This window comes from Ischnura elegans, chromosome 8 (genome assembly GCF_921293095.1).
Source record: "Ischnura elegans chromosome 8, ioIscEleg1.1, whole genome shotgun sequence".
NCBI classification, from domain to species: Eukaryota; Metazoa; Arthropoda; class Insecta; order Odonata; family Coenagrionidae; genus Ischnura; species Ischnura elegans.
The window spans coordinates 87,046,108-87,059,378 of NC_060253.1; the positions used below are offsets into that span (position 1 = coordinate 87,046,108).

Here is a 13,271-nt window from a genome sequence, read left to right on the forward strand (position 1 = left end):
TTTGTCTGCCCTCTAATTGAGACATAACACTTGCAAATAACTTCCAATCAAATTTATATGGAGTGATTTCCTCCTGGTGTGATTCTTCAAATCCAAATTCACTTTTATATCTTCATTGTTTTTTTTAAGTCGCACTGTGAAAGCATTAATAAAATCACCAACCTCCGTGGAGGCAACAGACCTCACAAGTTACACCAGTACTGCTTCTTAATAAATCAAAGTAGATTTATTGATTTATTGCATTCATTTTCAACGAAGCACTTCTAAAAAAGCAGCCTTGGTGCTTTTCTCTTATTTTGCCTCAATCATATTCTGATTCCACTATCAGAAAAGCTTTTATTGATGACAACTAGCATCACAATGCCAATTCACTTAGAAACTGGTCCTCTAGTTTACTAGAATGATCCAAGTAATGTTTTAAAAAGTAGAACACAATTAAATAATGTGCACAATTCACTTCCAATTATTAGAAATGGTACTGATTATCTTAGCAGACACGTACTGCAAGAATAATTTCAGACTGGCAATGCAGCCTATACATTATTAAGCCCCAAATATGGAGACTTCCAGCACTAATAAATTGACCACACACTACACCACACTGAGTTAACTGGTTTAGGCACTCTCATGAAATTAGATGATCAAGCAATCCCACTTTAGCGAAGTCACGTTATTTATTCCAAACTCATGTAAGCATCAATGAATGAGTACCATGTTTTCTCCATTCTGCCAAATGCTTCATGTGAGTTTCCCATCATCCAAGCAATACTGATTGATGCTTCTCTCTAAGGCTAAAGGTGCTCCTCTGTATTTGGAATCTCGATCCAGAAAATGGACAAAAGTCACAGAAAAACTGAGATCAAATTAGGTAACTTTGTGATGGCAAAGCATTTGCCTTTTTTGGTCAAGAATATATGCTTGCACAACTTCAGAGAATTTCCATTAGCAGAGGCCATTTTCAAATGAAGTCCACCATAGGTGAATACACCATTGTCAAGACAGTTTAATCACAAACAAAGCTCCAGAAGTAAATTTATTTGGCACCATTTTACAACTGTTCTCTCAATCCTTGCTCTCCACAGAATTTCAGCCTTTATTCTTTCAAGCGCCACCTCAAGATAAGGGACATTTAATAACATCCTTTGTGACAATGGATCCTTTGTAGCTTTGACTCCACCACTCTTATTCACAATGAAAATATTCACTACAAAATTCTCCAAAGAACACTGCAAATTCTTTTATCAAGAGGTGGATCACAGTATGCATTCCAAACAATATTGGTATTTTCCAATCTTCAGTGATTGGGTTTGATTCTTGGTCCCAGAACAGCACGCAATATTCACAGATTTTTTGGTCCAGATGATTTAATACAAATAAGGAAATCATCAATCAAAGCATCAATTTCTTCAATGCTTAAATTCAAGGAAAAACACAAGTAATCACAACTTTATTTCATCTTGATTTCAGCAGAATGTGCCAGCAACAATATGATTGCACAACTTCCTCACAGCAAAAAAATCTACACATATCCAAATTATGGAGTAAAAATAAGCAGTAACTTTCACCGATTCGTACTCATACTTGATGACAGACCATACAAAATCTTTAAGAGAAAAGCATCCTTTAATTCTTCCACCACAAAAAACTGCCTGAAACTGATTGAAAATGTCTGCAAAACTGCAAAAATTATACGTCATCTGCATTAATGCTCAATGACTATGAAGGCAATAGCTCCATTACCCAACATTAAAGTCAATTTTTTATGCAGGCAAGTGATGATTTTGCAAAAGATAATTAACAGATGTGATGTCACAACTTAGAGAATCGGCAGCCAGACACAGTTATTGTAATTATTGTAAATTTGAATTGATTTTTTATCAAATTACGCACTTTGATACTGCAACAAAGATAAGAGATATGTAGATATTTGAACTTCCTTGTATAATTTATGTCATGGCACTTCCTGCAGTCAACCTAATCGTTGTCACAAAAATAACATCCATTCTTGGGCAAAATGTTCTTCTTAGGAGGAGTAGGAGAAGTCGACTTCACTTTTATATACTGGTCAAATACATTCCACTCATAATTTCTCTTGAATTTTCATTCATTCCTTCAGTATTCACAAGGAATCTTGCTGAAGCATTTACTTATGCCATAATTTATGACACAAGGCATGGAATTTTCAAAGTTTCACACAGACACAAATCTCTTCACTCACACCGATAGCATAATAGGCTCTGAATCAATGTTGAAATGCACCAATATTACTGGGTCAATCTCCTTTCAGTTTCTTTTAGCATCTGTGACTGCTATAGAAATTGAGCATAGCACTCTCCCATTTTCAATACGCTGAGTAATGAATATTTCGTTTCATTCACAACAGCAATCAAAATAAAATTGATGAATTCATACAGCTAGTGGCCATATGCAATAATAATCTAAATCAGCACCATTAATCACAGCATATCCAATGATAGATTTTATTTGAATTTTCACTGTTAAGAAGACACACCACATGAGCTAGCTAAACTGTTTTTATGGATTAAGTCATTCACTTCTAGCTTTGATGATGACTCCACCATGATCAGGGAAGCAGTAAAAATCCCTGAATTTTCAACTTGCCTTCCACTGATAATTCCACAGATTCAGGAGTTACTACTTGATAGAAAGACAATATATTTTTCAAATAATCCATTCAGCTCATTTCGTACAAACTTGAGTTTTGAATACTCATTTGCACAACTTATGTAAACATAATACTCGAAAAATAAACCCCTGGTCATCCAAATCATATTTAAAATGGCAGTAGTACTCAATAATGATACCAAAGGTAAATCTCAGTCACTGAAATGAGTAATCAAAACTCAAATCTGTAATTAAAAGTGCGGTGAGGACTAAATGAAATCTCTCCTGTTTCAACGGTCATACTGTGATTTCAGTGCTACTAAAAATAATGCTTTATCAACTGATTTAATAATCACTAGAACACTTTCACGAACATTTCCATGAAATCCCTTGGTTGGTATAAGTCACAAATGTTTAAAATAGCCCATGATCATAAAGAATCATTGCTCGTAGAACTTAGAATGTCATTTGCTTTCTCTAACTATACTCTCAACTTAAATAGTTATTTCAACCCTTTCACCAGGTTAGAATATATTAGGCATCTAATGCAAACTGTTTCTATTTTTATTTTCAATGCATATTGATTATGTAATCCACTCCTCAAAAATAACAAAAGTCTTCATTTGACATGAAAAAATAGATGCCACTCCCCACAATTAGCATTCCAAAGTCTTCATACAATTCAATATCAAAATATTGAAGGAGAATTTAAAAACCATGAAGCTTACATCCATTGAGAGATGCATTCTGGAGGCTCTCCTTTAAATCCATTTTTCCAGTTGGTAGTTTGCATAGGGCCTCCACTATTTCCCCACTGTCATTGCGGATGGATACCATTTTGTACATATCATCCTGTACACCTATAGCAGCCAAGCTCCCATCTGTGGCACCAAAGGAAGGGGATAGTTTAGCAACAGGAGCATCAATTAATGAAACAATCACCACTGTCTCGGACAGCTTAATGAGGAATATGCGGAGATAGCACCCCTATATTTCAAAGTGATAGCCAATTTTTGCACACAAACTTCTCACCGTTAAGGAGTCATAAAAGCAATCAAGATCCACTTACACAGGAATCAACTCGGATGCCAAAAACATGTTCACAATTGATGGTATGCCCTCTTGCCAAGACATCCAGTTTCAATGCATGAAGCCACAAGAGCATTGATGTATATAGAAGATTCTCCTGTAGGAAATCAATGTACTGACTTCAGCTCACAAGCACTGACACACACATTGTCAACTGCACCTTTCATATCCACATCTGTAAATGGATGCAAATTCTTGAGTTTCCATTTAGCACTATATCCTTCATTGCATTCCACAGTGCACTCAATTTGATTATTTCTTGCACTGTGTCCTTTATTTGTTAGCATAAATATTTTCTGAAGCCTACTAAGCTTTTCTCCAAGGCATTATTATATCTAGTACTTCCTTATCCCTGTAGTAGGTCACATGTGATAGGAATCTGGAACTTGGAATACCAAGTGTGAGAACTGAAATGCTTCCAAGAATTCAATAATCAATTCACACTTTGGGCCACATCTTCAGCACTCATAAATGCCAACATCGGTATCACCCAAGTTATTTTCATGGGAACCCACACTTTAGCTTTAGCCTCCTTATTCCACAAGAAAATTCAAAATTCACCGTTGGGCTTGTACTGCTACAAACTTTTCAAATCAAGTGGAATATTTAATGAGGCAAAGGTTCCCAATAAGGGACTTCACTGGTGTTTTTCAAGTAAAACAATTTCATCTTCCATCCACTGCAAACTTCAACCCAACCCCAACTTTCACTTCAGTCGATAAATTTATTGTGGCACCATGAATCTTGATGAATGCAGGTATTTTACATAACTTTCAGACACTAACTTTAATAGGAAAATACGTACGATACAGAAAGCATTCTCATAATTTCTCAACCCCCCAAAATTTCACCGAAGAGGAATAAATACAGAAAATCTGCAAGACTTACATTGAATATCATTCAAAATCCTAACGATAAGTTGCCCTCTTGATATTAGCCAACGAAAGTCACTCGAAAAGTAAAAGTAAGAAGGGAAGCCACGCGAAAATCTATTTACCGTTTAAGATGAAGCATTTAAAAGAAAATATGACTATGATTTATATTCATTTAAAGAACCTATGGCGGAATTAAACACTATTCATCACATACCGAATCTGCCGGAGCTTCCCTCCATCCAGTTCCACGATGGCACAATTTTCTTTGGCTTGATTGGATGAAAAGATGGCTGTACCCGATTGCATTCCGTAAAACCAAAGGTGGTCAATGACAAGAAAATCTTCCACAGTGGTGTGGAAATGGATATTATTACCACGTTAAATTTTGAAAATACCGTGAGTTACTCTTAAAATTGTTGAGGGTAGTAGAACTTCGTTGATGCCCCAACCCTTCCTCCCTCAAAAACCTGCAGTCAAAAAAACAGACATGAGGATTTTCGAGGGATATTAAGTAAGGGCTAACATGAGACAATTAAGAGTAGAAGGTACATTTAACTGAAAGAGAGACCGTGAACAATCAGACGGAGATTCCTTACAGTACAAAGAATCATACAGGCACACGAGGGGAGGAGGGACTCACGTCCGCTATTTCAAAGGCAATGGATGCTGATGGTTATTAAATTCACATTTCCATCATTCTTCCTTTTCAAAAATAATTCGATGCTATGCAACAAAAACCTGATGTATCAGCACTTCAGTAGGATAGAAAATCTCAGCACAAATCACAAATCCTCATTCAGAAGGATTTTAAATCACATGGCATGAAAACCTTCACACCTCCTTAAATTTTCAAATACTATTGGTAGCTAGGCATCCACCAGCCTCACGAGAGAAAAAATCTTTTTTTCTGATAAATAAAGCACCACAAGAGTGGTGAATTCCATATTGTATACAAAAAATGAAAACGGGCATTATATGAACTCCTTAATAGTCCATTTTGCAAAATTTTTCCACTGCCACAAGATGCTTGAGGTCATTTTACTGAAAAGTATTTAAACACTTTGAAAACGTGCACTATAAAATTACTCATGAACAGCCTATGGATGAATTAGTACATAATTGAGTAGTAATAAAATCATGTCACTACAATTAAATTCCTCTTTTGAGAGTGTTACTTTTTAAGGAGGGAATAAATCACTTATGAATTTCATTCCTGTAATGTGCTTTTGTATTACACAGTAGAAATTTCACACACATTTTTGCCATTCCATGAAGAAGCTTCACGTTGTAACACTAATAAGTATCGAGTCCTATCAGCTTAACCTTGTGTCTAATGAGAAATATAGGAATGGTTAAGTTTATTTCCACTTTTTATGGAAAAAATGCTTGCTGCCTTTTATTATCTAAATACATTCTCCAACACTTCAACTTGGCAATTTGCATAGCATAGTATATATCTGTTCACCATGTAAGCCACTATCTATGCCAGGTCCTGAAGGCATCTTTCAGCAGGCAGGCAATGTGTAGGTTGAGAAACTTTCAAAATGATTTTCATATGATCATTCAACGATCATAATTTGGCATTTTATTGCACAACTTAGCTTGCTAAGAGGACATAGAAGCCCCTTGCTTTCCTCAAAACACTGTATAGCTTATATGCAGAACAAGTCGGTGATTTACCTAACTTCTCCATAGTTTATATCATGCACATTTCACTCCTTTTGTAAAAACTAAAGAGTTGATACCACTGTTAGGAAAAATCAACAAATTATTGGGCAAATTGAAAAAGGGCAAACCTCTGTATCTAAAAAAAACACAATATGAACAACAATGTTATGGCATTGTATCAGGTTTAAAGTGCACAAGAAAAAATAAATGACATAAGAAAGGGGAAAGACTATACATAAATATTTCACAACTTGCAACCTGAAATACATTTCACTTACTCGACACTTCCCTATCTCCACACGGTAGCACATTGGCCACAACAGTATTCCAAGAATGGCATTTTAAGTATCACAGTATCAGTGTAAGGTTATAAACACCTCAATTCTTTACGTAACAGGTTAATATGGACATCAAAAACTGATTAGTAGTTTAGTATGTAGTATTACCTTAGGTGACTTCAGAACCACCTGAAGCCAAAGGACGAACACTCAATAGAAATTAGGAAGAAATAAGTAATAAAAGGAGGAGTTACTACAGTTCTAGATTAATAATAACATACACCCAGACATAAGGATAAAAGTTGCTGTTGTTACAAAGAATATTAGATTAATATACCAAGTACTTAATGCACTTAAACACTGATAACTGCCGTTACTTGACACACTCTTTGAAGAGACAAAATTTAAGACCAGTAAAATAAATGAGGTTTGCAAAAGAAACTTGATGGCAACCAAAATTTTAAACAAATGGTCGACTGAAACTGGCCAAAAAGCTCTATAAAGGATAATGCTGTTGGCTTCCAAAATTTAAATGGTCTCCAGTGAAAGAAACCAGCTGGCCATTCCACTATTTGAGACTGAGTAAAAATTAACCAATGCCAAACAAGGCCAGCAAAAATCTCATAAAAGAAAACCCTACCTGGACGCCGCACCACCACAATATCTTCTGGGTTAACTATTTGCCTGTTGATGCGTGACTCGTCAACAGACAGTTTTTGATGAATTCCAATTTTGATTTGTTTCAATTCTCTGTCACTGTAACTGCCAGATTCAGTCTTTTCTGGGCCCCTATAAACAGGCCTGCTATCACCAACTTCACTAACACCTGAAATAGATTTCACTGGTTCAACACTTCACCATCTCCACCTCAATCAATGCACTAGTAAATTGGCTACCACAGTGATAAAAAAGGGACACACATTTTTTATATCACAGTTTCATATTAAGGTTACACACTTCTCGTATCTTGATTTGAACAGGTAAATATGGAATTCAAAGACTAGTTAGAGCTTGGTATGTAGCATTACATTTGGAAACTTCAGAACCATCCGAAGCCAAAGGATGAACACTCAAAAGAAATCAGGAAAGAAAAAGTAAAACATTTTTCTGAATATAGGGTGGTTTCCTATTATTTTTTTATTGCCTAAATCGAAAGATTATTACTCCTGGAGTACGTATTTCACGCTTTTAGGTTTTTAAATGACGATATCTATTTTTCGCGGTTAAATGAAAAGTGAAAATTTTCAAGCACGCGAAAACGCGACGCGTAAGTAGGAATGATGGGAAAAAGTCCGTGCGACGCATTTCTGGTTACCCCTCCCGCCTTGTGAGGTGACCTTGATCGAGGCTCTGAGTGCTGATAGGACGCAGGATGCTAGCGGGTAGCTGAGTACCTTGCTGGCTGGTAGCGCTTGGCTTAAAAAATTTTTATTAATACCTTATCAAACGAAGAAAACTTTCTGACCTTAGCCAGTTTTAATAGGTGATTATTAAGACATGTTTCCCTGAGCTCTGTGCCTCATGCATGCATTGGTAACCTCAGACGATGTATAACTCCTATCCTCTCGTGTAGAAACTAGGTCCCTGTGACGTCATGTGGAGTGGAATCGCATGGGCGCCAATCTGGCCTTTTTCAAATGAGGATAAAATTTTACCCTTGCCATTCGTCTAAACCGGTATTTCAAAAACCAAATAATTTGTGTATTATGAATACACTAATGGTGGGTAACGAATCGCAATCAATGCCTTTCGTTTTCTTTGATGAAGGAAACTACCCTATTGTGATTTCCCACAAAATTTTTCATGGATGCCACATTATTAAATCTTGACATGATTATCTTCTGCCAATGAGAATGAATAACGCCCACTGAAGAAAAATAAAAATTTGTGAATACCAATCTGACTTACATGAAGGCATACACATTTTCCTACAATGCCCATTTATATGACCCTGGACTAGGTATTAGTTCATTTAACTTATGAAGGTGTTTTTCCATTATACATTGCAGTGAATGTTTTATGATTTCCTTGAATATATACACTTTAAGTGCTGATGATTAACCCTTATCACCATGAAATAATACTACTTATATATTTATAGCAATTATTTACACAACAAAATTTTGATTTTTTAACAATGAAATTAAGTTGATACGATTAAATTATCAACTGAAATCGACAGATTAGACGATATTTCAAGATTTTATCATTATAAATCTTAGCCTGTACCCATTAATAACTCGCATAAGAAGACAATCACTATAAGTTTCCGAATAATAGCTAACAGCAACCAAAAGCTGTAACTGCATGAATTCCATAGGCTGTCTACTGCAGTGCAATATAGTGGGAAATACAACACACTTGGGTACCTAGATTAATTTTAAAAAGGAAATAATAATTCAAATATGACTGGCAAAACGAATTTAACATTTTGCAGTCACTGGGAGCTTCTGAAAGTACTTTGCGAGAAGAAATTAGGTAGAATTACTGAAAAATAAGTATCACAATGCTTGCAAAGGCCGCACTTCGAATACTAGAATTCATTCCTTTGTAATAGGTGGATTGCAAACTGAATATGAGAGAAATAGACTAAGTCTCCAAATAACAACAAAACATCTAAATTGACAAACAAAAAAAAAATAGAAGATTTGATACTTATGTCCACCATTCTGTAACTACACCATAATTGGAGATGTTCGGGTTGCCTAATTAATCACTTAGTAAGTCACTTACATTCAAATACATACCCCTTACAACTTTATTTCTGTATATATAGGGCAAAAATTAGGGGACTATATGCAGAGACATACAGAATTGAAAAGTGATGTCAGCACATTTCTAATTTAATTGCAACATAAACCTAGAAATGAGGTTAAAAGTTGCTGCTGTTTAGTAAAATATGTACATAGTTAATTAATATACATAGTGTGCTATGCAGTTAAGCAATGATAACTGTCATAATTTAAAAGCAGCCAAACTTCAAAGAATCACAATGAAACTGGCAAAAAGTTTGAAAAAAGGCAATACTAAAACTTCCCATGTATAAATAGTCTCCACTGAAAGAAACCAGCTGGACATTCCATTATGGAGAGAGAGTAAAGATTAACCAATGCCATCCAAGGCAGGCGAAAATCCTGCAAGAGAAAACCCTACCTGGACGCCGCACCATCACAATATCTTCTGGGTCAACTATTTGCCTGTTGATGCGTGATTCACCTACAGATGGTTTCTGACGAATTTTTACTTTGAATTGTTTGAGTTCTCTGTCACTGTAACCAGCAGATTCAGTCTTGTCTGGGCTCCTGTAAACAGGCCTGCTATCACCAATATCACTCACACCACCAGCATAACGCACAACAGGTTCACCAATATACCTGAAAATGAGTGTATATAAGAGCAAAGAGCACTAAAAGCAGTATAAACATGCAATAAAAAAGAAGGAAAACTAATCTCATCATTACTTGAACCATAACATCATGTATACATTTTAGAATTCAGATACAGTGAAAACTCAACAAAATGATACCCCAGGATAACAAGGGAAATCTTTTTATGGTGAATTACTATTTTACTGGAGATGGACTAAATAATGCCCAAGAAACTTAAGAGTCAACAATTTTTTAAGAGCTGGGTTTGTTTTGTGGTTGAAGACAATTTAGGGGACATATTGATAATTGTTAAAAAAATAAAAGGGGCAAGTTCTTACGGCAAATTATATTCTTAGTAATTAAAAACTAACCTTCAATGTATAGGCACTGTACTGGCTACAAAACACACAAAAGTGATCGCACTGCCTGTACTCATTTCAATGACCTAGCCACACTTATCTATATAAGAAGTGCATATACTCAAACATTCCATGATTTTCATCAGTTAGAGCACCTACCACGCACCCCCATTTTCAGGCAGGCTCATGAGAGAAAAAATACATTTAAAAATCCAATTTATGCACTTGAGCCTCAATCACTTTGTCATAAGATGAATGGACATTTTAAAATAAAATGCTGTGCCTACATTAAGTGTTGATGCATGTCTTTCTCATCAATTACTTATGCTAAACATCAATATTGCCAGAATTCACAGCCTGTTTTACGGTGCATATTTTTCTCATAATATCACGCAATAATGCACAGAAAGGTACAATTGCGTATCCAGCTATTAAAATGGCATCTCTTCAAAATTAGGTATAGCTAACAAAAATAACACAAGGTGAGAGTTTTTTCTTATCTGTTTTCCATAGCTACCACTTTGTACATGCACAGACTTTGGGAAAATTTTATTCAGAGATGTTCCCGACAGCATCTCGAAGTAAAATGGTGCTTACTGAATCAGTTAATTAAAAGTGCCCCTGTAATCTCTTTTTTGGTTGGGGGTCTCACAATAGCACGTACAGGAAGTAACATAGTTCCACTGTAAAATATTTTTCAGGGGGGAACAATATTTTAAGCATAAAATGTGGACAAAGACCACCATCTACCATATCTCAGGAAACATATCCCGAAGTTTTCCAGGTAAGTGTGCTCTGTGAATTACCAGCCTCAATCCACTTATTTCCTGGAAACTTTTAACAGGACTTCCTATCAAATACATACTACATTTTTCTTGATTGAAGCTTTCGCGGCTCATGATGATCAAAAATAAGTCACATACGGGTGTATGCTGCGTGTCGTGATGGAGGTAGCCCCGACGTTTCGCGACCGACTGCTGGTCACTTTTTCAAGGGAATAATGTTAGGATTGGGTTTTTGCAGCCTTTTAATATTTCAGGTGGGAGGGGTGGGCAGAGGGTGTGGGGAGTTAGGACTGGAGGGGGAAGATAACGAAATGTTGCGGATGACTGGGTTCCAAGTATTGCTGATTCTTAATCCGGTATCTCTATTGTAGTTGTTCTTGTTTTTCTTTATTTCTATGGCCTCGCGGATGCTGTGGTTAAGGGGAAACGATTCTGTGTGAGTTTATATTTTGAAATCAAGGATTTCCATGTTTCACTGAGCAGCAATCAGCCTCTGGTCTCGACTAAGATTTTCGTGGCATTTTCAGGTTTCAATTGCTTCCCTGACTCGATAGGATTACAAGTTTTTTGTCTTTTGCTAAAATGATATCCAGTTCAAACTGCTGAGCTTCAGCAGCATGTTCAGCTATGGCGGAATAATCAACATACTGATTAGCATATTAATTGTCCACCATGACATAATTTATATCCCGGCTGCAACATTGAGGTTACTTTACCAAACTGAACCCAAATATAGTCATCACTACCAGTTTTCCTCTAGAAATTTTCACCTATGTGGTAAAAAATCAGCACCTCACTTATTACCCCAATACATTCATAGTCAATACAAAAAAAAACAAAATTAGAGAAACACCAACCTTTTCGGAGGTATTTCGTGTCGCCTCGGAGAGGTGGAATAATTTCTACTGCTTACAGCACCCAATGCCGAGGTTCTTCCAGCAGAATAAGAACTCCCCTTTGTCACAGGTCCTTCGTCGTACCTGCCGTCGTCATCTCTCACATTATAATGGGATGACGAATGTGAGCGGTGAAGCTTGTCTCTAATGGGACTTTTTGACCTGTTTAGAATATACACACTTTTAATATAGTATAAAAAATGTGGCCTACATAACTTCAAAGAAATTTATACATTATCTCCTAAATAAAATAATTACCCTAAAATTATGATAAGTCTTTAACACGAATTCCGATTTTAATAAATACCACAGATGGACAGGAATTTATTTAGGCTGTTCTCCTAAATATTTATGTAATAGTCGTATATTCACCCATTCACATTGGTTTTGGCTGAATACTAGACATTTTTTACTTGCAAGAGGACAAAAATTGCTAACCATTTAATATTTGATCAGTGAGAAAAAAAATTTGACGATATTGTTGCAATTAAGTACATGAATTAAAATCTTTATGAGAAGCAGTAGGCATGCTTATGTATCCTAAATATGCACTTCATTTTTTACCTAAACCAAAACTCTTAAACACAACCCATCTACTACTCCACGTAGTCTCGGTGGAAGAGGGGACTTCTTAGTCTCAACCTCGCCCGAATAAGGACATCTTATTATTATTATATTCCGGCCAATATGGTATTCTGAAAAAATTACTACAGTAAATTCCGGTTATTACGCGCCTCACTTTACCGCGGCTTCGGATATACCGCGGGTCTCACCATGTCCTCCGAAATGATTACGTTGACCTTTTTTTTTGAGGTAGGTAACTTTGCGGCGAATTTTATCTCGATGTGACTACCGACGCGTCACAACGGCGCTACTTCAAGCGACTGTATCAACGCGGTTGGCGACGTATTCCATACATTGTTTCGTAGCCATAAAAAAACTCGGTAATTCCTGATCGATCATTGTGTCTTGTGAACTCGAGCTGAAAAGTGTGTTGCACGGCTATAATAATTTTCGAGATTCAGGGAGATTGAGATAATTCTCTTTCGCACGTTCGCACCGCGGCGCTCAAACCAAAGTAGGTACTCAATGCCCACAGGCTTCGAGCTTTATAATGATGAATGAGCTGTTTTACCTTTGTCTTAAGCTTAATATGAATATGAAAATTACTTTTTTACGAAAATTTTCATTGATTTTAGGGTTAAAACGATGTCTGCCAAAAGGAAAACTTACACAATTAAAGAAAAGTTGGGCATAATCGACAGAGTGAAGCGCGGTGATTCAAAATCAAGTTTATTCAGGGAGTTTGGTGTTCCTGAAGGAACTAT

The 13,271-nt window shown here is 36.2% G+C and overlaps 1 protein-coding gene across 4 annotated transcripts in view; it reads right to left on the reverse strand.

The window, feature by feature from the left end:
• LOC124164545 (serine/arginine repetitive matrix protein 1-like) overlaps positions 1 to 13,271 on the reverse strand; it is a 50,703-nt gene that overhangs the window by 32,570 nt on the left and 4,862 nt on the right. For 2 of the 4 annotated variants that reach the window (XM_046541912.1, XM_046541910.1), the window contains exons 4-7: positions 11,905 to 12,105; positions 9,689 to 9,909; positions 7,176 to 7,361; positions 3,354 to 3,506 (exon numbers count right to left, since the gene is read on the reverse strand). In XM_046541912.1, the coding sequence (XP_046397868.1) occupies positions 3,354 to 3,506; positions 7,176 to 7,361; positions 9,689 to 9,909; positions 11,905 to 12,105 (761 nt within the window). The remainder of the gene's footprint in view (positions 1 to 3,353; positions 3,507 to 7,175; positions 7,362 to 9,688; positions 9,910 to 11,904; positions 12,106 to 13,271) is intronic. The other 2 variants (XM_046541914.1, XM_046541913.1) reach the window with 1 other exon arrangement.